Genomic DNA, 27,155 nt, shown 5'->3' on the forward strand with positions numbered 1-27,155 from the left:
AGGAAAGAGACTGGAGACGGCGGGGGTGTTTTTTTGTTGGTGTGACACATGGGAAAATAACGTCGCTAGCCACAGTTCGAGTAGCAAGTAAAAGCTTTTTGACAGAGAGCACGCAGGAGAGAGGTGCCGAGGTAGGAGAGGACGTTTCACTAACTCCAGTGAATTTTGGTAATGGGTAACCTGTGCGAAGGGAGATGGCTTCAAGTGCGAAGGGAGAGATGGTGGCAAAATTGTAGATGCAACCATTTTACAAACACAAGAAAAAGACTTAATACGGTTGATATATAAGTAATTCAGTAATTTTATACTTGTATATTGTTTAACTTATCAAACCAAAGAATCTAAAACACACAAAATGGTACGTTTAATATAGAGAAAAAAAAAGATAGCGAGAGAGTAAGAGAGAGATAAGATGATAAACAGGGCTAAAATATAAATATTAAATTCCCAATAGAGACAATAAGAGATTAGATGCCACTAGCTATATAATGAAATGGGGGCTGTGGGAATATAATCAAGAGAAAAGTAACCGTGGAAATGAAAGATGAGCATAAAGATAAATATTCCTGAATAAATGCTTATAACCTGTTAGAGACCCTGTACGTGAATCCAGAATCCGACATGAGGTATAAAGACTTGTGCAATAGTGAGGGGTGTTTAAGAGGTTGCCCTAATATTAAAAGAAACTGACTAGTTCCCCGTTTTTTTCTTACTCTTACGTGCTTGAATAATAAGACAAATTAAGATCTTTTTACTAACAAAACATATTTTTTATTATCTATTTCTTAAATGTTCATTCTTCCCCTTTCATATTCTCCCATTTTAGTGGTTCAGTTGAAATATTATTCCCTTTAGGGGGGGCGAAGAATACATGTGAAAATTAGAAGAGATATTTGATAAAAACATTCAATTATTACAGGGTAAAGTTCACGGTTCTCTAGCTCGTGCTGGTAAGGTTAAGTCCCAAACTCCAAAGGTCGAAAAGACTGAAAAGCCAAAGAAGCCAAAGGGTAGAGCTTACAAGAGACTTTTGTACACCAGAAGATTTGTTAACGTCACTTTGACTAACGGTAAGAGAAAGATGAACCCATCTCCATCTTCCCAATAAATATAGTCTACATGGTTAACTTTTAAAAAAATATAAAAAATACAACTTTTTTTAACTAATATTTTGCCTCCATCTATTCTATATATGATCAATATACTACATTTCACTTAATCTCCTTCATCTTTCTTTTTTTTATTTATATAATTACTCACCACTCATAGCTATGCCAGATGTGCTTAGAATGAATTATCGCCATTGCAAAAATATGATCATTATATATATTAAGTACATATACAGAGAGTATACGTTAATATCATTCTAGATTAAATATTATATTACCAGTCATCGCCATTATCGTAGTCATCACTGGCACTGACTTTGTTTTTACGTTGATTCAATGCAGCGGCAAGTGCATCAGCAAGAGACCCGCCGGGACCGCCGGGACCGCCAGGGGCCGCACCACCAGTAGGCTGGGCGCTAGCAACAGGTTCTCCACGAGCCTCTTGTAAAAGTACTGATGGTTTATCTAGTTGTGATTTATCTACCTTTTTCAAAGCGCCAATACCACCAGCTCCCCTAATTGACGCTAGTAAAGCATCTCTACCTGGATCACCAGTACTCTCTGATATTCCGCTTCCATTGCCGGCAGCAGGCATGGCGGGAGGTGGAGGAGGTTGTGATGGATTAGCTGCGGCCGCAGATAAGAATGCTGGAGGGGGTGGTGGAGGAGCGCCACCACCAGCTGTTGGAGTGCTCGTCATCATCGGAGGTGGTGGAGGTGGAGGTGGAGCAGCAGCTGAAGCAGATTGTGGTTGTTGATATTGCTGAGGTGGTTGTTGATATTGTTGCTGAGGCGGTTGTTGGTACTGTGGTGGAGGAGGTTGTTGGTATTGTTGAGGTGGAGGTTGTTGAAATTGAGGTGAGGGAGTAGCTGTATTGTTTGGAAGCTGTGGCATAGGACGGCCCGCCCTAGGAGGTGGAGGAGGTGCTGGTCCTCTTCTTTGATGTGTTGGTGCACTTGGTGTTGGAGCAGAACCTGATACATTTCTATGAGGTGGAGGTGGAGGTGCTGGTCCTCTTCTGGATGGTGGTGGTGGAGGAGGTCTTCCGCCAGCAGCTGGTACGGGTCTATTACCTGCAGGAGGTAGTTGTGGGACTGGTCTTGCGTTTCTGTTTGGGAGCTGTGGTACAGGTCTACTCTGCTGCCCAAATACTGGCTGACCAGGCATATATTGCTGGTTGAATTGTTGAGGCGGTGGTGACATATTCCCTTGTGGAGGTTGAGGAACTGGGAATGGGAAGTTACCAGCAGGCGGTTGTGATTGAGCTGGGGAGGGAGGGACTGGGTATGGGAAAGAACCTTGTGACGTATCTTGAGCTCTAGGTGGAGCAGATGGTGGTTGTCCTGGAACTACTGGTGGTTGACCAGGTGCTGCAGTAACCGGTGGTGGTGGTGGCGCCATTGTCAGATTATCCGGCAATGGCGGTACCTTATGCTTTGTATGTGATTGTGTCGTATTTGTTGGTGCTTCTGATACAGGTGAGGATACAATTGAGTCATTAGGAGGTGCTGGGGTTCCTGAATCCATGGTGGTAACAGTGGTAGATCGTTCTCTGGTGGTAAAATCCTCTGGTTCTGGTGTTGTAGCAGTAGGGACAGGTGGAGGAGGAGGTGGAGCCTTCTTCTTCGTGTTAGGTATGTGTTCTACGTTATCTAGCGCATATCGTTGTCTCTGGTTATCTATTAGGGCTTCACCTCTTGGTCCATGGACCACTTTAGATGCGTTCTCTTTTTTTACCTTTGCTGTCATTGCAATTGCATTCTTATTATTGAGGGTCTTCCTTGAGGCATATTTATGACGTTTCTCTACTCTTTTATGGAAGTGAGCAGCATCTGAAATGTCCACGAAGAGAAGACCAGCATAACAGTCTTCCATCTCAAAAGTGTGGAAGAAAGTTCTATCCTGGTTGTACTCGAAATTCACGTAGAGCTCTTGATCCCAAAGAACACCGCGGTGTCCAAATATGTCTACCAGTTTCAGGAAGAAGGTGTTACCCACTAGATCATCGACTAGAGCTATGGCCCCCGAGAGCCCCGTGAATTGCCATTCTTCTTTATTCGGGTACGCTATGTACAACCTAGCCACTGTAATATCAATAATCTTATTAGAACTTTTAGGCAATGCTCTCTTAATTATCTCTTTATCAGCATTGGTAAGTATACCCATCTTTTTTTTTTTTTGATTTTTGTTTAATTGTATTTTCACTTCTATTTAGAAATCGATATCCACAAAAAAAAAGGGGAGGATGTTGGAGTGGCTAGACAATAATTTAAAATATTCAATTGTTTCTACCTCCAAAAATGAAGTACTTTAATATAATAATATATCTCTTTTTTTGCAAAAGGGTTTTTTCTTTCCCTAAATTTACCTGTCTCCCCTACAAAAGGGCTTTGTTTAAAAAATAAAAAGGATATGCCCTTAACTCACAATCCTAAAGAAATGGTAAAAAAATGTAAAAATTAAAAAAAAAAATTAAAAAAAAATATACAAAGCACGTGATACGTACAACGATATATATTACCCTGATGTGAGAACGCGATTTGACGGGTAAGGAGAGTAAAGAAAGAATCAAACAAAAAAAGCGTAAATCAGGCTTTTGGTCAAGGGGAATTCGTAGATCTGATATGCACGTGCTATCGTTAGTGTGTGTGTGTGTGTATAGATAAAGAGAGAGAGAGATAAGGGAGTGTATTATAGAAATAGCCGTATGGTTGGGCTAGTCACACATAGCGGTAATAGAGCTGCTTTTCAAAATAATAAAGAAGAAGAAGCGTAATTGTACTCCGGAAAAAGAAAGCGGATACGAAGGGAGGGGAGGGAAGTATAATAAGGACAACAAGAAAAGCGGAACCGGGATAATTTATTTTTTTTATATCTATTCCGGTAACGAAATGCAAATTAAAGGGGAAGAAATATGCTAGATATAGCCGTAGTGATGAGAAATTAAAGCGATAAATTAACCAACAATTAAAAAAGAAAGAAAGTATAAAGCTATGTACGGGTTTTTAACAATGGGGCGGAGGGGGGGAAAGGAAGGAAACTGGAAAATGCCGAAATAATACGTACAGACAACGAAGAAGAAGAGCGTTGTACGGATGCTACTGTGTGAATTTCTAAAGTGGAACAATTAATAAAAACAAGATACTGTACAACTCGAAAGGTAACGTTCTAGAAGAAGTACCTACGGTATAGAAGATTAGATAGGAAATAGCATATCACAGCCCTTCAATAAGAAGTTACATATTATAATATATCATAAACAGATTTTGCAAATGAGATATAGTCTGGTTAGCAATGAGTTATAGGACTATATTATGAATAATTTTTCACGGCTAAGGATGTCATATTTTCACTACAAATCCAGGTGATATTATCTAATTCGTATTTTGTTTTTCTTTTTTTTTTTATACCTTCCTTCGCTGCTTCGCCTGTATTTTTCTTTTTTCTTCTTAACTTGTAGGCTTTCACCTTATACACAAGACACAGTACAATACATTCAACATTACACAGACACACAGTATAACTCATACAACGTTGTGCATAGAACACTACCTGGACTACCTGGACTACATAGACTACATAGACTACATAGACTACAGAGACTACAGAGACACTAAACTAGACACAGGCAGAGACAACCTTACACAGACACAGACTCACAGCAACGATAAAAAAAATTTTTTTTTTCTTTTGAACTATTTCACGAAGGATAGAAAAAATTCTGTGATCCAAATTAATTACAAGGTAAAAGGAAAAAGAAAGATACAGCCAAACAAACCAAAATAGTACTAATGCTATTTGTTATATAACTATATTCTGACTAAATGAAAAGAAGTCCTGACTAAAGTTGCAACACAAATAAAATAGATATTAGAAAAAAAAAATTTTTCTATTAAAATACTAATCTCATTCTATATAACTTTTTATTAGAATAAATACTTACAAAAGTAACAATAATACTAAGACAAAACACAAAGAAAAACCGGCTTTTATTATATTAAATCGGAGTCAATATATCAAAAGGGTGTGTGAATAGAATTAAATAGGAAGAAAGAACAATAACAATAACAAAAACAGATTCATTTAATACTGGATACTAATCAGAAGATATATATATAAAAAAACGAGCTCAAGGAAAAAATTAATAAATAAACAATAAAGATGGGTCGTCCTAAGAAACAGGTTAGTGAAGAGAATATTGTACGGTTTCAGAAGGAATTGGAGGAAGCTGGTGATAAACTGGATATCTTGTTGAAGGATAAGAAAGGTAGGTCTCGGTCATGTTTGTTATGTAGAAGACGGAAACAAAGGTGTGATCACAAATTGCCAAGTTGCACAGCGTGTTTGAAAGCTGCGGTGAAATGTGTTCAGCCAGCCCGTTATTCTACTCCTCAAAGCCCCCAGGAGGCTGATCCATCAGATAGTGGTAAGCCCTCGAAGGCGAAAAAAGTAAAGAAAGTGACTGTAAAACCAGACCAACAACAACACGAGTATGTGTCGAAACTACAAAATCTCATCCAGAGTCAGAATTACGTCAATCATAATGGTCATATTTCATCTAACGCTAGTTCTATGAGTCCTCCTGGGCATATGAGTCCCCACGGTCATATAAGTCCACCAAATCATATCAGCCCGCTAGGTAATATGAGCCCTGCAAACGGAATAGGGCAGAATAGTAATATCCTACTCTCGGCTAATGGGCCCACGACTACAAACAATAACAGCATTCCCATTTACCATAGTAATAATAACAATAACAATAATAATAATAATAATAATAATAATACTCACATGATGATAAACCATGGTTCTCAAATATCATATAATAATACTCAAATGGTAGGATATCCAAATCAAAATACTGTTCATCAACAATCGATTTTCCCACATCATCATTCTAATACCAACATTCCAAATATCAGTAACAGTGGCAATATAAGCAATGAGAGAAGCGGAGGTTATGAGCATAATTCTAATACTTCATCTCCAATGCCTTTACCAAATAATTATGTTCCATTATACCAGTATAACTTTCAGCATCCAAACGTGAATAACAACCAACCCAAACCTATACTTGCTCAAAAACAGAAAAGTTTACCTCCTATTCCTACTCCATTATTAAAACAAGAAAATAGTACAATATACGCATCTCAGTCTCCAAGTGACCATTCACTCGAAAGCACATTCATGAGTAGAGCTGGATCAGCGACTTCTGATTCTAAGATAGGAAGGAAAAAGTCTAGTACCAAGCACAAAAAATCGAATGAACAGACAAACTCGAATAAAGATGATTATACAATTTTCTTGGAAAAGAAACTAAAATACCTGGAGAAGCTTATGGAATTACAACCGGGTTCTCCTGCATACATGAGGAAAGCAAATCAATATAAGAAAATATGTCACCTTCTAGGAGAAATAGGTGATCTTAAGGATTTGGAACAATTAGTAAAGAATAAAGATGAGGATAGAAACCAACAAAATACCCATTCAAATATAGCTACCCCAAGTGCAATGGCTACTACACCGAATAGCAGTATCTTGCCTTTACCACCCGTTCAATCAAATCATAACAATGTCTACCCTATGAGATCTCCATATGTTTCAGCAGGAACTCCAATGGAGAGTAATAATAACTCTAACCAAATTCCTGCTCTATCATCCGATTCTTTGGATTCAGTGGACTTTTCGAAGTGTATTTTTGCCAAATATAATTTGAAAGAATTCTTGTCCTACGATCCTGCTTTTGAATTTGATGAACAGCTTTCAAGGTCCTTCTTAGATACATTTTTCACAAGACTTCAATTTAAGTACCCATTACTGGATGAGGAAGAAATTTATGCATTCCATGAAAATTATTTACAAAACCAAATATATTCATACTCGGAAACAGAGTTTCATTTTGCTTGTGGTAGAATGTGGATGGTTTTCACGATAAGCGCTTGTCTTCACATGACGACCGGCAAATATAAAGGCCAACCTCCAGTACGGTATTTTTCTACAGCTATTAGACACATTACAAGATGTGGCGATAAACTAACTCCTGTACAAGAACTAGAACTCTCAACTCTACTTGTACTTTACATCGTTCGTACAGATACGGATTCTATGCTACTGTATGACATTATTAATGATGTGATGAACATTTGTAAGAATAAGCTACATTTACACAAATGGCACTCTGAGGATCCATTTGCAAGCAAAAAGCTAAGACTCTTCTGGTGTGTTTATTTACTAGAGAGGATGATTTGTGTTGCCGTCGGAAAACCTTATACAATTCATGAAAATGAGATAGACGTGCCTCTATTCGATGAACACTCATTCTTCACGCACAGTAAATTAAGCTCTACCTCCCCTAGAAGAAGTGGAGTACATTTTATTAATCAATCATTAAAACTTAGAAGAATTGAGTCTCATTTTGTGGAAAAACTTAAAATCTTGCCTGCTACGGAAAGAAAAGGTAACCATACCAGGGACGAACTAGAAAAACAACTTCCATTGGTTAAGAAAGTTTTTCATGAGTTAGAGCTATGGAGAGCAGGTTGTTCTAGCGCAGAATTGAGAAATTTTGAGAATGAAACTCTAAAATTGTACTATTATAGATCAGTTAGATTATTAATTCAACCATTCCTGGAAGTATTGAGGCCAGAAGATAGATTGTTTAGAGAATGTCAGGCTTCTGCTGGCCAAATATGTCAGTTGTATAAAACCTTTCATCAAAAAACTGTCACTGGTCATTCCACTCCAGCTGTCCATACCGTGTTTGTTGCTGGTGTTACTCTCATATACTGTATGTGGCTAGCAAGAAATTATGATGATGAAAAAAGACGTAAACTTGGTGATATATCTAAACATACCAGACCGTTAGTTAGTGCCAGTTTATTTTCAACAATGGATGACTTAAGAGCTTGCTCAGTTTGCTTGTATGTAATGACTGAAAGATCTAGGTTTGCAAAAATTTTCAGAGATACTTTTGATCAGTTAATGAACGCAACTGTTGGTAATTTAATTGAACGTTGTGGCCCTGATTCAGCCGAACTGATTTACATGAAGCAAAATAAGAAAAAGAATAGTGCTCATCAGCTTGTAATAAAGAATTCCGAGAATAATTCGAAATCTAATGAAGGAGCTATAGAAAATAAGAATGAAACTAAGAACAAGACTGAATTTGAAGATGATTCATCCTCTGTTTCTTCTGATGTCGCAATTAGTAGGGAAGGTATGCCACCTGCAGTAAACAGAACATTTGGTAAGAGGCAAGCAAATGAACATGTAGGTTTTGTTGAGAACTCTCAAGTTGATCTTGATAATGCTGAGAAAGAAAAGTTGAAAATGCAAAAAGGTGTTCTAGAAAAGACAACCGTTCCTAAAGGCCTGTCTCATTTATTGATCGAAGAAAGCGAACAATTAATGGAAGAAAGGAAATCGAAATCCAAGCAACATGAATTGATACAAAAAGATTTAAAATCCACAGAATATCACTCAACTGACAATGGTAATAATAATGGCTTCAATAATACAACAACTGCCACCAAAGATGATAGTAAAGATAGCAGTGGTACGAGCTCTCCAAATGTAAATGAATATATTGTCCAGAAACCAATTAATGCTACCTCATTTGATTGGAATTTGTTTAAGCAACAAGCTTTCTTACAACAGCACCTAGCACAACAAAACTTACAAGCATACCTATCAACACTAAAGCATGATACAGACCAATTAGATGAAAATGGAAATACATCCAAAGAGCCTGTTGATTTTCAAACACATCTTGCATACCAAGAGCAAAACTCCGGAGATCATGAATATTCGAACAATAATAATAGAGCCATATCTGATATTGCTAAAAGCCCTGGAAATAATAGTAAGGTAAACTCACCACCAGCAATAAGCCAAGATATTGGTAACATGAATAATACCATTATAATAAAAAAGGAGCATCAAGAATTCCAAATGTCCAATACAGTCAGCCAACACTCTCCTCTACAGTCAGTAATGAGTGCTCACACCCCTGTACCTTCTATGCAAATGAACGGTAATAATGCTAATAACAACCAAGTACCATCTACTGCGAATAATAATAACTACAACGGTAATCAGCCTGCGGGCGCTAATAAAACGAATGGTATGATATTGTTCAGTAATGGTACACATGATATGATTAATAATATTTCTACCTGGACTAATGATTCTGTACTTGAATTTATGAATACAGAAGACGACTTAGGAGGTAAAACCGGGCCAGAGCTTTTGAATAACCAGCTCGCCTTATCTACAGTTAATATTCCTAGTAACCAGAACCAAAACTCTACTACTGATAAGACTATAACAAGAACAGGTACACCAGCATGGGCACTAGCGAATGGTCATATGTCTGGAATAACATTCAGTAGTGCCACCGATACACGTAACGATGGGAATCAAAATAACTATAATAATATAAATGGTTCTAATAATGAAAACGGTTATAATATGAGTATATTCACCGCAATGGGTAGCAACTACTTCCCTGGGAATGGTACTGTTGTTGACCCAGATGCTAATAATGACGGTACAGAAATATATTCTGAAATGTTGTTTTAATGATAGTGATATAATTTTTTTTTTTTTGCAATTTTTTTTTCTTTTTTTTTTTTAAAATTAAATAAGCTGTAATATATTTACTATCTAAAAATATTATTTTCATTTTGTAATAACTATTTTAACTATCATCTATCTGATATGAGTATTATCATACCATTTTAAGATCTTTTTATACACTACATAAATATTATGTAACTATTATAATATGTTGAATATCACGTGTAGATGATGACGTTATTTATGATAATAAAGTCGATAAACATTTTTTTGTCAAATAATTTTATCAAAGAAAAAAAAAGACAAGAAACGACAATTCGATCCCATATGATGCAGTATTTGAAATGTCTAAAACTGTTCTCAGTTCAAAGAAGACCCCATTGACAAACATCCAAAGCCAAGACAATACAAGACATAGTCTGATTCAACTTTAAATAAAAGCAAAAAGGAAAAAGAGACGCAACGTTTAATAAAGATCAAACGGTTCTTAACAAGTACGTAACCAAAATCATTTCTTAGAGCAACTCCGATTTATTACAATATCATTATATCATAAATCATAATTTATTTTTTTTTCTTCTTCTCTTAACGATACTCTTTTGTTCTTTGCTAATCACTAAAGGTCGTTATTTTTTTTTTTTAGTTTAAATTTAGTGTATTATTATTGTACATTATTTATTTTATCAAAAACTCAACAACCGACCAAAGGGAATAAAAAAGAATACAAGCCTTACTCATAATTTCATAAGCATTTTGTCTATTGTTGTTGTTGTTTTTTGTGAGCTATAACCTTCATCTATACAGTTATACAATCAAGATGAGCAAACAGAACACATTGATAATACGAATTGAGGACCAGAAGACCATCGACCGAGTGGTTCATCAGATACTTCGGCCCAGACTCATGGAGATATTTGAAAGTACGAATACACTAGACGGTTCATTACTGTACCAGCGAACGATAGAAATGGACGAGGATGACCATCGGATCATATATATCGGTAACGAAGTGGTTCTCGACTACAGGGAGTACGAGTCGAGCACACATAGTTACTTGCTGAAGGTGAAATGGCTACAGCAGAAACACACAGAGGAGCCACCATTCGACCTCTACCTAATACAAACGGTACTTGCCATCGTGGTCTCGGCATGTACTACGCAACATTCTGACACTCCGAACATAGCTGTAGGGGACCAGCAACGTTTGATGGTGATTCAGGAGCTCATGGAGGCCCAGTTTGGGTCAGACGGTTACACACCATCCCAGAACGGTGAACGAGCAGTGGTGAAAGTCGGAGACAAAACCGGCCATGTAGACCTCAATACGCTAAAAGTGTTAGAATGCGACTCCTCACTTCTCAAGGGTAGACTAGAGGGAGTACTCCGCGTAGCTGAACAGCTGGCTCGTCCACTGATAGGCTGAAAAGCATTGGTTTTATTTTTCTGTGCAGAAAAAAAAACCCCGGCCAAGTTCTGCCTATCTGTCTTCTCTCCCCTTGCCCCTCCATCACACTTCCATTCCCTTCCCTCCCCACATTAAATAGATATACAGAATATTTAAGAGAAATCAGTGGCTGTATTTTTCGTTGTAGTTCTTTTTTGCCCGTAGGTTCTTCTGCGGCTGATAATAGACACAACCTTTAAAAAAAAAAATAAATGTTAATATTATCCTCCCATGGATATGAAGGTAATTAACAATGAAAGGAACATAAAAATGCGTGATTCAAAGGCTGTAAATAGTCTCACTCTCTGGTATTCATAGGCCCCTTAACGAAATGTTGTTCTAATAAAAGAAATAAAAATAAAAAAAGCGGGGCTTTACGTAATATCGTTTTTTTCTTTCTTTTTATTATTATTTTGAGGCACTGTTTTAAGATAATTGTTTTTTCCAACAAAGAAAAAGGTACCAAGGCATATGTAACGATCAGTTGAGAATACATAAATTTTTTATATTTGTTAAACGCATTTTTCTGTGGAAGCCCCACAAATTATGATTCTCTTTCTTCTTTCATCTTTTTTCTTCCGCTCCCCGCACATTTACAGAATTTTTTTCGACTTCGCGATTCTTTCTAAGAAGAAAAAGTTGTCCTGAAATGGAGTGCTAAGAAGAACCTGTAGTACTGTAGTTGGTAATCGGATTTATATTTTAGTTTTTTACCAAATACGGTATCTTGAGATCTCTACTAGTTAAAAAAGCAATTTTTTTGGTATGTTAATTGTGACATGTCAATTGGTTGTTTAAAAAAAAATGTAAGACCATTTTCATGCATATGTTTGACTAAGATTAGAAAACTCCTTGAAATTAAATATGGACTTATTCCTATTATAGAAAGAAGTAAGACTCTAGTAAAGCTACGCAAGATAAAATAACCACACGGGGATCCGAAAACTTTTACGACATTATCAAATAATAATAAAAAAATAACGCCCCTTTGTTCAACATCACATATCTCATCCCCACCCGCGGGCAGAAAAAATAAGAATAAGAAGAATGTTAGTCCCTCTTGTTGTAAAAAAAATAAATATCAATTCACGAATGAAAATTTTATTATAGCGATACGCCGTTGTTCTGGCTTTTCTTGCACTAGTAAAATTTTCATAAAACTCCCTTTGTCGCAATTGTATATCCATCTACGGTGAGACTCAAGATAAAGAAGGAGAGAAACAAAAAAGAAGACAATAAACCGTTCGTCGTGTTTGTTTTACTGTGAAATGTCCGTACTAAGAATCACAAATTGTGGAAATACTCGTAACCCCCATAAAGAAAGGAAACAAGAAGCTCATCTTTTCTCTTCGCTATAAGATTTTCCCATCGGGTTGAACCGAAAATAGTTCTGCCACAGTAATCTCAGTAGCAAAAAATATAATTCCTTCTACTTTAAAAAATTCTCCCACCCATTTTGACTGTCATTGTTTACTCACTTTTTATCCCGCAATTTCATTTCCTTCTTCTAATTTTTTTTATTATGGGGTAGCATCTCTACGTCATTATCTTAGCTAAGGAGCACTACAAAATAAAAAAAAAAAGTCAACCAAAAAAAAAAAATCAACAAACCTCCCTTTCCTACAAATCCCCCTTCCCAATTTAAAAAAAAAAGGCTGGGGTGCTAAAAATTTCTTTTTTTTCACTTAAACCACTGCAGCTTGACTAACGATGATTCCCACTTATTCCTGTATACAATGAGACCCAGAAAATCAACAACAAAATAACCGTGCCCTGCAGGATTGGTTACTGGGCTCTTCTTTTTCTCCTTGTACCTTTCATTGTGGGATAACAGACAATTACATGTAAAAAAAAAAGTAGTCATTCCCACAGAACGCGACGTACAGACTAAGTTAATTTTATGTTAAACATGTCATTTGTGTCTTGGGTACGGCTGCTTCTTCGTAAGGGGAAAAAATGTAGATAAAAGGGAAGTTGATCTGCCTAAAACGCAAAAAAATAAAAGCTATTTCTGAACAGCAATTATACTAATATACAAACCACAATACGCAGACAAAACACACAGAAGGAAAGAAATAAAAAAGTCTCATATACAAAGGAGGAAGACATTCAAGAAAAAATTTATGTATATAAGTACTAGATCTTTTTTTGCTATAACTCGTGATAAATATATACTATATCACACTACTCTTCTTTTTATTTTTTTAATACATATATAGATATAGAAAATAATAGTTGTAACAAGATTCTCTATAAAATTAAAAGAAGAGATTAAACAATACTATAAAAACGATAACGATAGCTATAACGATTACTAACTTGATTCTAACTTAACCAACAAAAAAAAAAAAATATAATCAACAATAAAAAAGAAATAAAAAATTAAATACTCTCTTTATCCCTATTATAAAGAAAGATATTTTTTAAAAAAGAAATGAGTATTTTGTTTGATAAGAAAAATGGTTCGAAACTTAAACCTTCATTAAAGTCATACTCTTCATTTGATGATTCTACTAGTAATAACAAAACACACAATAGATCATTATCAAATACTTCTTCATTGTCATCTTTTTCTTCGATGAAAAATGTACGGTTTGCGACTAACTTGACAACAGTGAAGAACTTCGATATAGCTGCTGAACCGATCTCTATATCTCATGAGAACTCGCCTACTCTGAGACCAGTGGCCTCTGTTCCTCAGCCATCTATCAGGGACGAAAACGTTCTTTATCTAAGTGACTACGATGACTTCACTAGGCACGTTGATCTGAACTTTCTGCATGGGTTTCACAAGAGCAGAGATATAAGTTTCTTTCTAGATGATGACGACACAGGAGATGATGATGATGATGAGAACGTCGATGATGGGTTCATCAGAGATCATGAACTTAAACAATTTTTCGGTAGTTTGTATGCGAACTCTAGTTCCAAAAAACTATCTAATACTTGTGGGAACAGTGACATCCATAATGAATTGAATGCTAATTCATCTCGTGCAGGCCACGATTATAGAAATATGTCATCTTCTCTCTCACAAATTAAAAACATCGATAACTCACTTGCTACATCAGTACCTAATATACCTAACTGTGTGTCTAACACTGGTTCCTCCAGATATGGAACCGATGACTTACTTACTGAAATGAATTGGAAGCTAGTAAACTCCAATGTCAATTCTCACAGAAAGTCCTCAAACTCTAACGAAGCTAATATTCATTTGGTAAGCCTAACTCAAAATAATCATACTAACGACAGTATTGTAGGACGTATAATTGTAAAAAATATTAGCTTTGAAAAATTTATCGAAGCTAAATACACATTTAACAACTGGAAGGATATACACTATAGTACTGCTCTGTTTAAAAAGTCCATCTCGTCAGATCTTGATGAGTTTGAATTTACTATCAATTTAAATACATTGAAGTACATTTTGCAATTTAAAAATATACTACAGTTCCACTCTGACACTGCTAACTTAAATATGGAATTGTGTTGCAGATATGATGTCAATGGCGAAACATATTACGATAATAACGATTATGATAACTATTGCTCTACATTAATGGTGACCAGAGTTATTTCAGCCCCTCTAGTTAACCCTATCCATGTCGCAAATGATATCGAAAAGAGTGTAGTTGTTTCTGGTCCGGAAAAGAAACAACCTACAAATACTACTACAAAAAAACCACTGACTCCATCTGCTCCACGTATTTCATCTGTTAATGGTAGTCTCAGCAGTAACATTTTCTTTGGTAAACCATCTAGCAGAAGGAGACGGATCAGCTCTAGAACATTTAGTGACAATACGGACTACTACAATACATCACCATTGAAGCATTTGTATCATAGTGATCCAACTAGCTGGGTTAAGCCTAAAAGACTTAATGAGGTGCTGTATGACAGTAACACGCCATCTTCTTCAGAAACTGATGGTAATGCTGTACGCAATGATTCTATCAGCCACATCATGCAAGAGCCACTGACTGAAAGGGAACATTTGTTCTCAGAGCTTGACTACACAAACTTAAACGATTCTATGGATACACTCACTTCAATTAACTTAATGAATCATTCTATTAACAGTTACGAAACGCTAAATAACAGTAAAAATGTCGCTAAAACAACCCCCAACGCTAGTATTGAACAAACTATCCCAAAATTGAACTTACAAGATGAAACTTTAATCATAAACGAAATAAGCAATGATAGTGTCATTGAATTGGAATTCTCACAAAGCCCTATGAATCCTGTTATGGGTGAATTGGAGTCTAATGAAGATAAGCAAAGCGTAGTAACGGATACTACTCTTGATATTGAGGCACTAAAGAGGGCCAATGTATCACCACCACCACTGCCACCTGTTGTGCCTGTTTTAAATTATTACGACTGTTATAGTACTGCTAATAATTCTGTCGAAACAATTACTCAACCCTTATCTGAGACTCCAGCTTCATACCTAAAGAATACAGATGAATTACCAATCAATCGTAACTTAAACTCATTCGAGGAATCTCTATCAAAGATGTATAACATTCCCTTAACGACCGATAATTCACATTCCACAATCAATAATCCTATATCTAAAGACCCTGGGCTCCCCATTGTTGTTGATACGGATAACTCTGAAGCTAATGATGACACCAAAAGCTCCATTTCCAGCGGCTCGGGAACAATTATAGCTAGTGATCACATTATGGGTACTAGAGACTCTGTAATATTACCAACCGAATCTAATGGTACCGATTACCAGAAGTTCTTGACGTCTTCTTATTTTGGAAGACCGTCGTCCTCATCATCGTCGGTCTCTACTACTGACTCTTCGATGTCTACTAACTCCATTGTCACGAGTAACAGTGGCAGTTTGGCCAGTGTGCTATCTAGTATTCCTTCCTCGGATACTGGATCATTCATTTACGAATACAACAACAGCTTCAACAATAATGTCTACAGGATTCCTTCCAAGAATCATGCTCCAAATTTTTCCGACTATGTATTTAATAATAGGAAAAACTTGAGCATGATGAAAGAAAATAAAAGCTCAAATCACGGAGCTGTAACTGTAACAGAATCATTAGAACTAGCTGATCCAATTGAAACTATTATGCCCCCAATAAAACCTACATTAAAAGTTTCAGATATACAGTAACGAAATCTTTTTTCTTTTTTTTCTGCTATTTTTTTCTTCAATATTGTTTTTTTTTTTTGTTTAAATTGCAAATGTACTTTTATTTTACGATGAAGAAGCAAAAAGAATAACATTCAATTTTTCATATATATACATTTCGATTTTTATATTTCATTTTTTTTTTTTATTCTATTATATTCTATTCTACATAATATAATGCATAGCATTTGGTTTTTTTTTAATTTTATTTTCTTTTTTTGTTAAAATTAAACATTTTTGTTGTTGGTTGACACAAATTCTTGAGATTTTTTTTTTTATTTTCTGTCAATTAACTCTGATTATCAAGACTTTATTTTCTCATCTTTCCTTTAGAGCCTTTTTTTCTTAAATTGAAATATAATATAAATAAGCTATTTAAAGATTAATATAAAATATAAATAAGCTATTAAAGGTTAATATATAAAATAAGCTGATAAAAGGTGTAATATATAATAAACTAAAAGATAAATGGCGAAAAAAAAAGTCGTACAATTTGATCAACGAGAGTATACCTTACCCGCCAGCACTGGCTCAGCCATAAAGCACAAGTCGATACTGAAGCCCTCTACTTATTCACCAGTAGAGTACAACGAGGACCTCGAGTCCCTGAGGCAGACAATCAGCCGCTGTTTCGTGCTCTGCAACACCGAGGTGGATATACCGCCTGAGCTCGAGTACGACTCCGTGGCGATGCTGTTCACAGAGCTGTCCCGCGTGATCCCTCAAAACTTCAAAGAACGCGTCCAGCAGGTCCAGGCGCGGCTGGCGTCCCAGCAACAGGAGCAGATCTTGAGGCAAGACGCCGCCGTGACCGCGTTGAAGTTGGAGAACCAACGGCTTCGCACGATGTTGGAGAGCTGTTTCACCACGAAGAGAACCGCGCAGTTCGAGAGAACATTGCTCTCGTTGGTCCGGGACAGCGTCAACCGCCGCGAGACCGAGATACACCTCACAGAGCTGCAAACACAGTACGATGATCTCAAAAGGAAATACACCCGCCTCGCTGAATCCCCGTGCCACTGTCTAGACCCAGTAAACCGGAGTTTCAAAAGTAATCATCACACACCCGGCACAGTGGCAGGGATAAATATCAACACATCGCACGACCAATTTACCGGGGTACAGAAACAGAAACAGAAACAGAAGCAAGAGCTCGAGAACCGATGCCTCGCACTGATCCAGGAACGCACACAGTACCAACGAGAGGTTAACAAACTCCGCAGGGAACTCCGTGAAGCACGTCTACAACTGCAACTTAAGAACCTCTAGAGAGAGAGAAAAAAACCTTACCCTGAACTAAACAATTCGGACCAATGGGAGAGAAGAGAATAAAAATATACATACTGGTTAAAGGGCGGAGTTCAAATGGCGTTGATAGAATTTTCGAGCCCCGAGAAAACGGGGAACCAAAGACCAAGGGGTGGGGGGGGGGTAGGAAGTTAAAGGCGTGGATTGGGACGTGACCCTTGTAAACAAAAACAAAAAACTCCAACTCTCCTGATTCAAATGTCTTGTACAGTGGTTTCTATAGGGTCACGTTTGTTTGTTTTTAAAATTCCTCGCTATCTTACCCTGCATTTATATTAAAACAGAACAGTCCGGGGGGAGGAAGAGAGCTTGAAAGGCTCGATGGGTCTATTCTATACGTATGTTTCTGTGGCTGGTTTAGTTAAGGTATATTTTAGACGCTGACGTTTTTTGCTTGGTTGGTTGGTGGTATTAAAAAAAAAAAACTTTCCACTCGGAGCCGCCCAAAAAAAAAAAAGGGAATTAACACGAACATCCAATCATTTGTTTTAGAGCTTTCCTTGAATAACCTCTCTCTCTCTCTCACTCTCTTTGAAAAGATATATAAAGGGGATTGATATACAACAAGAGGGAAAAAAAAATAAAACCAAATTCTTATAAGTAAAGAGAGAGAGAGAGAGAGAGAGATAGAGGTAAATCTTAATTCTCTAAATAATTAAACATTTGGGGAGAGAAAAAAAATAACTTATAAAATATAAAAAAGTAAGAATAATAATGTCTTTAGCTAGAACTAGTCCATTACAGAAACATGCCTTGAAGGCGTTTTCTAGAAGTTTTAGTGTTACTGCTAGAAATAATGAGAAGACTTTAAAGGATACATTTGCTGATATTTTCCCTAAACAGGCAGAAGATATTAAGAAATTCAAGAAAGAGCATGGTAAGACTGTAATTGACCAGGTGCTGCTGGAACAAGCATACGGTGGTATGCGTGGTATTAAGGGTATTGTGTGGGAAGGTTCTGTGCTAGACCCAGAGGAAGGTATTAGATTCAGAGGTAGAACTATCCCTGACATCAAGAAAGAATTGCCTACCATTAACGGTTCTTCCGAACCAGTCCCAGAGGCTCTGTTCTGGCTGCTGTTGACCGGTGAGGTCCCAACTGAGTCTCAGGTCAAGGCCTTCTCTGCTGATTTGGCCTCCAGATCCGAAGTCCCTGAACATGTCCTAAAGCTGCTGGACAGTTTGCCAAAGGACTTGCACCCAATGGCCCAATTGTCCATTGCCGTAAACGCCTTGGAAACCGAGTCTAAATTCGCAAAGGCTTATGCTAGAGGTGTCAACAAGAAGGAGTACTGGAGTTACACCTTCGAGGACTCTCTAGACCTATTGGGTAAGTTGCCTGTCATTGCCTCTAAGATCTACCGTAACATCTTCAAGGACGGTAAAATCTGTGAAGTCGACCCTAACGCCGACTACGGTAAGAACCTGTCTCACCTATTGGGTTACACTAACAAGGACTTTGTCGACTTGATGAGATTGTACTTGACCATCCACTCTGATCACGAAGGTGGTAACGTCTCCGCTCACACCACCCATTTGGTTGGTTCAGCATTGTCCTCCCCATACTTGTCCTTCTCTGCCGGTATGAACGGTTTGGCTGGTCCATTGCACGGCCGTGCTAACCAAGAAGTCCTAGAATGGCTTTTCACCTTCAGAGAAGCCGTTAAGGGTGACTACTCTAAGGAAACCGTCGAGAAGTACCTATGGGACACCTTGAACGGTGGTAGAGTTATTCCAGGTTACGGTCACGCCGTCCTAAGAAAGACTGACCCTCGTTACACTGCTCAACGTGAATTCGCTTTGAAGCACTTCCCAGACTACGAGTTATTCAAGTTGGTCTCCACCATCTACGAAGTCGCTCCAAAGGTCTTGACCAAGCACGGTAAGACTAAGAACCCATGGCCAAATGTCGACTCTCACTCCGGTGTACTGCTACAATACTACGGTTTGACTGAAGCCTCCTTCTACACCGTCTTGTTCGGTGTCTCCAGAGCCTTTGGTGTATTGCCACAATTGATCATCGACAGAGCTGTCGGTGCTCCAATTGAAAGACCAAAGTCCTTCTCCACCGAAAAGTTCAAGGAATTAGTTAAGGCTGCTGAGAGCAAGTAAGTTTAAACTAGAAATTAACAAAAACTAACAAAAAAACAATACAAAAAAGACTTGTAACATAGTTATCGGGTTGTTCTTTAATTTATTCTTAAAACTACTTTCTATTTTCTTTTGTGCATATTTCACACTGTAAGGACGTCACCAGTGTGTGTAACCTAGATATTATTATTATTATTATTATTATTATTATTATTATTATTATTATTATTATATATATAATGAATTGATGAACAATTTTTTTTTCTCCTTCCGTTTAGTTGGCTTTACGTCATTATCGGCTCATCTCCTTTGTTTTGACAGCAGGCTGTCTTCCTAGCTTCCCTCCTACTGAATGGCCTGATGAGTTGTTTTTAATCCCAGGCGAAAGAAAAGAAAAAGAAAAGAAATTCGACCCGACTAGGACTACAAGGCTTGACTAAATGGACTTTTTCTCCGTCAAACCGTCTAAACACACCAGCATTATTCTTCTTTCCTTTTTTTTATATCATCTATCAACTGTGTGTGTTTATTTTTATTTCTGGCCCTTCTTTTCCCTCTTAGGATTAGTAACCTTTACTCACACGCATTATCTCTCTCACTTTGCGTGTGTCTGTTGTTCTTTCCTACTTTACTTCTACCACAACTCCATACCATCCCCTTTATAAAATATACTTGCAATTTGAATTATCTTATATAAACTAAAACATTATTGAAACTTGTGGCCATAGACTCTTATAAACTGGCATTATTCACAGATAACCTGTAAAGAAATCATTAAATCAACAGAGAGAAAAAATGGTGAAAGTAGCTATTATTACGTACTCGACTTACGGCCACATCACAGCATTGGCCAGAGAGGTCAAGGCTGGTGTTGAGGCTGCCGGAGGTGAAGCAGTACTGTTCCGTGTTCCTGAAACATTGAGTGAGGACGTGCTAAAGGACATGTACGCTGCTGAAAAGCCTGATGACTTCCTAGTGGCTTCAAAGGAGACTCTAGAGGAGTACGATGCGTTCTTGTTCGGTGTGCCAACCCGTTTCGGTAACGTGCCTGCTCAATGGGCAGACTTCTGGGACAAGACCGGGGCCATCTGGGTCCAAGGTGGTCTATGGGGTAAACCAGCTGGTATCTTCGTCAGCACCGGTACTTATGGAGGTGGTGTCGAACAAACAGTAAGGACGTGTATCAACTACTTGGTTCACCACGGTATGGTCTTCGTACCACTGGGCTACAAATTCTCCTTTGCTGAATTGGCTAACATCGAGGAAGTCCACGGTGGTAGCGCATGGGGTGCTAGTACACTTGCAGGTGGTGATGGGTCCAGACAGCCATCTGCACTGGAGTTGAGAATGGCCAAGACCCAAGGTAACACCTTCTATCAGATGGCGACTAAGATATGTTCCGGAGATGAGGTGACTCTGATTAAGGATACAAAGTCCACTAAATCTGAAACCAAGAAAGCCGCTAAGGCAACACCTACTAAGAAAGAGCCTTCTACTAAGACTAAAACATCAGCTGCTCCTACCCCTGCTACTGCTCCTACCCCTGCTAAAAAGAGCACAACCGCAAAACCAAAGGCAACTAAGGAGAACAAAAATAACAGCTCCTTCAACCCAAGCAAAAACTGTATTATTATGTAATGCTCAATTGACCTATAATCTATAATGATACAACTGTGATCAGGGTAGGTAACTTCGTGGTGTTCGCCAAGATATTGCTGGACTTGTTCTTAGAATTAGTTGTATTATGTTAATAAATATGTATTATTCAAACACTTCAATTTCTATATTCTAAATATGTTAGAAGGTTAATAGATATAGTTATATAGTTATCTCAATTGAATTTTGAAAGAGAAAATTCATTATATCTCAAAATCGTTATTGTCATCTTCATCTTCATCTTCTTCGAGGTCTTCATCGAGGTCTGGAAGTGGATAATTCAAAATACATGCAACACCTGTCATTCTGTCCAACTCTTCACCTAGAGAATGCAATGTGCTGAAAACAACACCTTTACCACCACTTTGTTCAACTCTTTCCAGAAGTTCCAGAAATTTTTTCCTCTTGGCTATATCGTCATTATGTAACATTGTGTCCGTGATTAATAGGTATCTGATTGCGCCCATCTCAGCGGCCTTCTCAACTTCTGCTTCACCATACCAAGCTTTAAAATCATCTTTGTTTAGATGGTCCATAAATTCATCCATAATTACAGCATCCTTGGCATATTTAGTATCACTTAACTTGGAGGAGTATAATGGATTTTTCAGGACTTCGTTGATACCTTGTAGATAGCCTGTAGAGCAATGCGCTACCAAAAAGAGTGACTTATTGTCCATGATATTCTTATTCCTCTCCTCTTCTGCATACTGGTTAATCTTGTCTAGAAGTGTCTTAGCGTAAAAGCCAGGAGAGCACAGAAGTACCAGTCTGATCTTGGAGAAATCGTAGTATTTCTTAATTGATTCATAAATAGCTTTGTAGAACTTCTCCGTTTTCTCATCGAACTTCATTAGATCAGTAGCCCTCTTCTTCTTCGGCATACTATATTCAATCTTCTGTTTCAGTATGGTAGATGAGGCTGTCAGCAGACAGACATGGGCAATACCTTCTTGCAATACCACAGCAGCAGTATCGGATCTTGTCTCCGGGTTCGCAGCATCCTGTAACTTCTTCTCCATATAACTATCAAAGTTCTGCTTGATGATGGTAAACGGATAGCTGTAATTGACCGTGAAACTCAAAAACTTGCCAGCAGGAACATCGACATTGGCCTTGCCAGTGTCATCGGCCACAGTGACACCTTTATACCTCAAGTACTCATCTCTCATTTCGAACTCCGAAGACACAATCTTCAGCCTCAACTTGACAAGATCCGTGCTCTTCTTCTTACCAGCTTCATCCAGGTTAGTCGTGAACTTCTTCTTGCATATAACTTCATCATCCTTGTCAATAATCTGGTGAACAGTAAACAAATCCTCCTTGTCCTCCGGAAGAATAACAAGAACAGCTCCTTCCTTGTTGGTAGAATCCTTAGAGATACTGATAATCTTCATCGTATGTCGACCCTCCGTTTGCACCAGGTTCTGCCTTCAAGACTGCTTAATTTAGAGATAGATGGCCATTAAAACTGCCATATTATATAAAAAAACGTCTTATATGCCCAAAGCAGAGCATCTGTTACCCGGATACTCCACAGAAACTCCAGTAGCAACTTCTATTAATTTATTCAATATATAACCATTATCCAATGATGTCCAATGGTGATGCTACAGCTGCTATATTGATTCATTGTACTGGTTGTAATTGGGTATTTATGAAGTTCATTTGCTCTGTTTAGAAGTTCATTGCTTTGTGGAATTTGAGGCTCAAGGACATCCTCTATTGATACAGTACTACTAGTTACAGTACACTATTCACATAGAGCATAATTATTCTAGTCACGTAAATATGTTTTATTGGGTCCTTTTATATATTAAATATGTTTTAGTTTAGCCTTATACGGGAGGGGAGGGGATAGATTAACAACTCATATGCTCTTCTAGCTTTCTTGCTCTTTCTAATAGTTCTTACTCCACGAATTCAGGTCTTAGATCAGAGCGACGGGGTACTACTAGCGGATGTAACTGTGATAAGTACGTTATAGCCCACATCAGATACATCATCGCCAGCGTTAGTATCACAGTGCTCCTCCACACAGTTCTGTCCTCCTTGGGGGCTATCTTCCAAAACCCAGCACAGAATAACGCTACCACCAGGAATACACCTACTACAGTATAACTACATTAACACCAACTTCTTAGAAATTATTTCCCTTATGACAAATAACTTCTTGTTTTATTGATTAAATGTTAGTAAATCTAGAATATCAAATAAAATAAAAGCACCACGAGGGGGGAGAGTGAAATACATACAAACTCATCACTTAGATTTTTGTGAAAATATTGTCCAAACTTGATTCTTTCGACTTCTTCTCCTTAGTCCTTCGTCTTATCTGTAATATACGTTTCTTACAATAAAAGGATTTTAAAGGGCTCTCTCTTCTTCTTCTTTAAAAAAAAAAAAAAATATAGCTTATGGACAATGGGAGATTATAAGGGGAGTTTGCTACAAAGGAAGGGCAATTGAGTGATAGACGTCAGTATCAAAGTCTTTAAAAACAATATATAATGTCTGGACTTCCTGCTGCTGTTGCGGATTGGTTATACCAGGTCGTGCAGCCGATATACGAGGATCCGAAGCGTGTGTTCCATGATGCGGCGGAGGTGTTGGACCACTACAGGCATCTGAGGCCGCGGACGCGGGTTTTTACTAGTTCTGATGGGCAGCCGGAGTTGTTGTTGTGTGTTTATGGAAACATCAAGGTGGAGTTGATGGAAGTACCTGTTCTGGTGTGGGTCCCGAGGCGGTACCCGCGGGAGTTCCCGCACATCTATATTGATCTCGAGGCGCTTGGTAGCAGGCAATTAAAGCTGAGCAGGCACTTGGATTCGAACGGGAGGCTGTATCTGGGGCTTGCGGAGCAGTGGGACGCCTATAGGGGCAGTCTTGTCCAGGTAGTCAGACATCTCGCGGCGTTGTTTTCGAGGTCACCGCCGATATTGGCTCCTCCTGTGTCTCCGGTTAATGGAGCTGGAGTGCTGGCGCCGAGTGATCCTCCTGAGGATCCCTCTTGCGCACCCCGTGCGGTGGCGCCGCCATTGCCGCCAAAGAGCCACGAACCGCTGGCTGGTGTGGAGCAGAGGCTCGAGAACGTGTACATATCAACTCCAGGGCCACGGGACGTTTCTTCTTATTCAAGTCCCCATTCTACAACAGTGTCGTTGGACAGACCACCACCACCTCTCCCACCTCAGACAGCAGGCCCATCATCAGCGGGCCCATCATCGGCTGAAACAGGTGATTCCGTACAATGGTCTAGGCCTCCGGGGCCTCCTCCCCCTCTATCACCAGCTCCTACAAGTACATCGACTACAGAGGCACCAAGTCTACCGTCAAGACCACAGAAGAAGGAACACCCTCATGTACGAATTAACGATGAGGTGACTGTTTACCCAGCAGGAGACGCTGTACCCAAGCCTACCAGTATGGCCAGGCCGCCTGTGCTACCTGAACGACCTGCAGCAAAACAAGAACCCGAGGTTGACCTTCTTGACATGGGTGGTCCCTCTCAAGGCGACTCTGACCCGCATGCCCGTGCGATCAACGAACTCAAGAAGAGCATGCTCGAGATGTTGTCGTATGATCAGGGTTACGGCCGTGACCAAGTACAATCGCGACTACCTCACATCCAAGTGGCTGTGACCCAGTTCGACGACATGTACACTCATGAGACCCAGCGTCTCGCATGGCTGGTGCAGTCAATTGCAGCCTCGAAGGAGACCCTCTGGACCCAGATCACAAATGTAGACCGAGAGACCCAAGCCGTTAACAGTTTCATTGAGGCTAACGGCAAGGATATGGATCCCGAGCAAGTGGCCACCGCGGAGACCCGCGCTTTAAATCAACTCTACGAATTAGTCGCTAAGGATAGAGCCATTACGGACACCATCCATGCGCTGTCCCGCCTACTGAACTGCGGAGCCCTGGGCTTCGACCAGTTCGTCAAGAAAGTACGAGAGCTCGCAAGAACCCAGTTCACAACAAGACTACACATCCGCAAGATAGTATCACTACTAGAGAACTGAATATTATTTCTGATCTCCTTGGAACCAAGATTGCTTTTGTCAAATAACAAATGGACTTGATAGCCATTTTGATCAATTGCGATGACTCAGAGGATGTGATGTTTTTTTTTTTCAGTTAAATTTTTTTAATTTGCGGGCAGAAGAAAAAAAATTTTGGGTTTTTGGTAAAGGAAGGGACCGACACCGGGCTGTTCTCCCAAAGAAACCCATTAAACCCCATCCACCCAAGAGCCAATTTATCTAAAATAAAATCTTGGTGAAAGGTTATATAGGAATAAGAAAACAGGTCGGTTTAGAGTTCTTTTAAGAGAAAAGTTAAGAAAGAAGGGGATTTACAACCATAAACCAAAAGACACAAAACAAAAACAAAACAAAATGATTAGGACGGTGTTGAGCAGTTCTATGAAACGAGGTGTGCGTTGCAGCTCGTCTTCTACCTCTGCTATGGCTTACAAGCAGTTGCACAAGCATACCGCTAGGCCACCTTTACCTATTGTGGAGACTCCGGCCTGGGATGCGAACAGTGCTGTGTCATCTATATTGTATGAGACACCAGCACCATCTCGTCAGCCTCGTAAGCAACATGTATTGAACTGTTTGGTGCAGAACGAGCCTGGTGTTCTTTCTAGGATTTCTGGTACGCTGGCTGCCAGAGGGTTCAACATTGACTCGTTGGTGGTGTGTAACACCGAGGTGAAGGACTTGAGTAGGATGACCATTGTGTTGAAGGGTCAGGACGGTGTTATCGAGCAGGCCAGGAGACAGATCGAGGATCTGGTTCCTGTGTACGCGGTACTAGACTACTCCAATGCGGAGATCATCAGGAGAGAATTGGTTATGACCAGAATCTCTCTGCTGGGTTCTGAGTACTTCGAGGATCTGCTGGTTCACCATCATAAGACGACCGCTAATATCGAGGACTCTCAGGAACTTGTCTCCGAAATCAGAGAGAAGAAGTTCCACCCATCGAACTTGCAGGCTAGTGAGGTGCTCAGATTGAAGCATGAACACTTGAACGACATCTCCAACTTAGCCAAAAACTTCGGAGGTAAGATCGTTGATATCGGTGAGACCAGTTGTATCGTCGAGTTGGCCGCAAAGCCATCCAGAGTCTCTGCGTTCTTGAAGTTGGTCGAACCATTCGGTGTCTTGGAATGTGCTAGAAGTGGTATGATGGCATTGCCAAGAACCCCATTGCAAACTGCTGCTGATGAAGAAGACCTAGAAGGTAAGATTAGTGATATTGTCGACATCAGTCAATTGCCTCCTGGTTAGAAAGAAAATGCAGAGTTAGTTAATATTTGTTAATAAAAACTCGAAAAAGTATCATAGATACTCTTGTAAAGCAAAAGGAAAAGAGACACTTTATCCTACTCTTTTTATCAATTTTCCATAACATTAATTTATGATTATATCTACATTTATGATATTTAAAGAAAAAAATAAAAAAGAAAAAAATAACATCATCTTCGTTGGAGTATTCTGCAAGAACCTTCATGAAGCAAAAGTAAATAATTAACACATAAAGATATTTCTTTTTATCTAGTAGAAGAGAATGAGATATTATTACAATCGTATACTATGAACGACAAAAGATTCGAAATAAACTGGAATGTTTCATTTAATTTATTTATAAAATCCTATGTACATGTTTGTGGATCGGATACTAATTATATAAATATATGCATATAATTGTTATCATATAAAGAGAATATAATTAAGGTCTGAGAAAAGGAATTATTTGTGAAGATGAAGCCTTTTTTTAAATTCTCAAACC

The 27,155-nt window shown here is 38.6% G+C and overlaps 10 protein-coding genes across 10 annotated transcripts; 8 read left to right on the forward strand and 2 right to left on the reverse strand.

Annotated features, from left to right (window-relative positions):
* Window positions 1–1,383: 1,383 nt before the first annotated feature.
* LAS17 (actin-binding protein LAS17) lies at window positions 1,384–3,276 on the reverse strand (the record flags this gene model as incomplete). The annotated part of the gene is made up of 1 exon (XM_071051763.1): window positions 1,384–3,276. The coding sequence occupies one exon, from the start codon at window positions 3,274–3,276 to the stop codon at window positions 1,384–1,386; it is 1,893 nt and encodes a 630-aa protein (XP_070907153.1).
* Window positions 3,277–5,271: 1,995 nt separating this feature from the next.
* Window positions 5,272–9,690, forward strand: RNJ42_01599 (uncharacterized protein; the record flags this gene model as incomplete). Its single annotated transcript, XM_071051764.1, has 1 exon — window positions 5,272–9,690. The coding sequence occupies one exon, from the start codon at window positions 5,272–5,274 to the stop codon at window positions 9,688–9,690; it is 4,419 nt and encodes a 1,472-aa protein (XP_070907154.1).
* Window positions 9,691–10,504: 814 nt separating this feature from the next.
* SYC1 (cleavage polyadenylation factor subunit SYC1) lies at window positions 10,505–11,110 on the forward strand (the record flags this gene model as incomplete). Its single annotated transcript, XM_071051765.1, has 1 exon — window positions 10,505–11,110. One exon carries the CDS (start codon window positions 10,505–10,507, stop codon window positions 11,108–11,110), a length of 606 nt encoding a protein of 201 aa, XP_070907155.1.
* Window positions 11,111–13,565: 2,455 nt separating this feature from the next.
* On the forward strand, window positions 13,566–16,277 carry GAC1 (protein phosphatase regulator GAC1; the record flags this gene model as incomplete). The annotated part of the gene is made up of 1 exon (XM_071051766.1): window positions 13,566–16,277. The coding sequence occupies one exon, from the start codon at window positions 13,566–13,568 to the stop codon at window positions 16,275–16,277; it is 2,712 nt and encodes a 903-aa protein (XP_070907156.1).
* Window positions 16,278–16,763: 486 nt separating this feature from the next.
* Window positions 16,764–17,564, forward strand: RNJ42_01602 (uncharacterized protein; the record flags this gene model as incomplete). Its single annotated transcript, XM_071051767.1, has 1 exon — window positions 16,764–17,564. One exon carries the CDS (start codon window positions 16,764–16,766, stop codon window positions 17,562–17,564), a length of 801 nt encoding a protein of 266 aa, XP_070907157.1.
* A 753-nt stretch (window positions 17,565–18,317) lies between these two features.
* Window positions 18,318–19,715, forward strand: CIT1 (citrate (Si)-synthase CIT1; the record flags this gene model as incomplete). The annotated part of the gene is made up of 1 exon (XM_071051768.1): window positions 18,318–19,715. One exon carries the CDS (start codon window positions 18,318–18,320, stop codon window positions 19,713–19,715), a length of 1,398 nt encoding a protein of 465 aa, XP_070907158.1.
* A 774-nt stretch (window positions 19,716–20,489) lies between these two features.
* RNJ42_01604 (Flavoprotein-like protein YCP4) lies at window positions 20,490–21,332 on the forward strand (the record flags this gene model as incomplete). The annotated part of the gene is made up of 1 exon (XM_071051769.1): window positions 20,490–21,332. One exon carries the CDS (start codon window positions 20,490–20,492, stop codon window positions 21,330–21,332), a length of 843 nt encoding a protein of 280 aa, XP_070907159.1.
* A 221-nt stretch (window positions 21,333–21,553) lies between these two features.
* DOM34 (ribosome dissociation factor DOM34) lies at window positions 21,554–22,747 on the reverse strand (the record flags this gene model as incomplete). Its single annotated transcript, XM_071051770.1, has 1 exon — window positions 21,554–22,747. The coding sequence occupies one exon, from the start codon at window positions 22,745–22,747 to the stop codon at window positions 21,554–21,556; it is 1,194 nt and encodes a 397-aa protein (XP_070907160.1).
* Window positions 22,748–23,860: 1,113 nt separating this feature from the next.
* On the forward strand, window positions 23,861–25,378 carry STP22 (ubiquitin-binding ESCRT-I subunit protein STP22; the record flags this gene model as incomplete). Its single annotated transcript, XM_071051771.1, has 1 exon — window positions 23,861–25,378. One exon carries the CDS (start codon window positions 23,861–23,863, stop codon window positions 25,376–25,378), a length of 1,518 nt encoding a protein of 505 aa, XP_070907161.1.
* A 375-nt stretch (window positions 25,379–25,753) lies between these two features.
* Window positions 25,754–26,653, forward strand: ILV6 (acetolactate synthase regulatory subunit; the record flags this gene model as incomplete). Its single annotated transcript, XM_071051772.1, has 1 exon — window positions 25,754–26,653. One exon carries the CDS (start codon window positions 25,754–25,756, stop codon window positions 26,651–26,653), a length of 900 nt encoding a protein of 299 aa, XP_070907162.1.
* Window positions 26,654–27,155: the final 502 nt, after the last annotated feature.

The sequence above is a fragment of the Nakaseomyces bracarensis genome, assembly GCF_045282275.1.
Source record: "Nakaseomyces bracarensis strain CBM3 chromosome Unknown Scaff7_0, whole genome shotgun sequence".
NCBI classification, from domain to species: Eukaryota; Fungi; Ascomycota; class Saccharomycetes; order Saccharomycetales; family Saccharomycetaceae; genus Nakaseomyces; species Nakaseomyces bracarensis.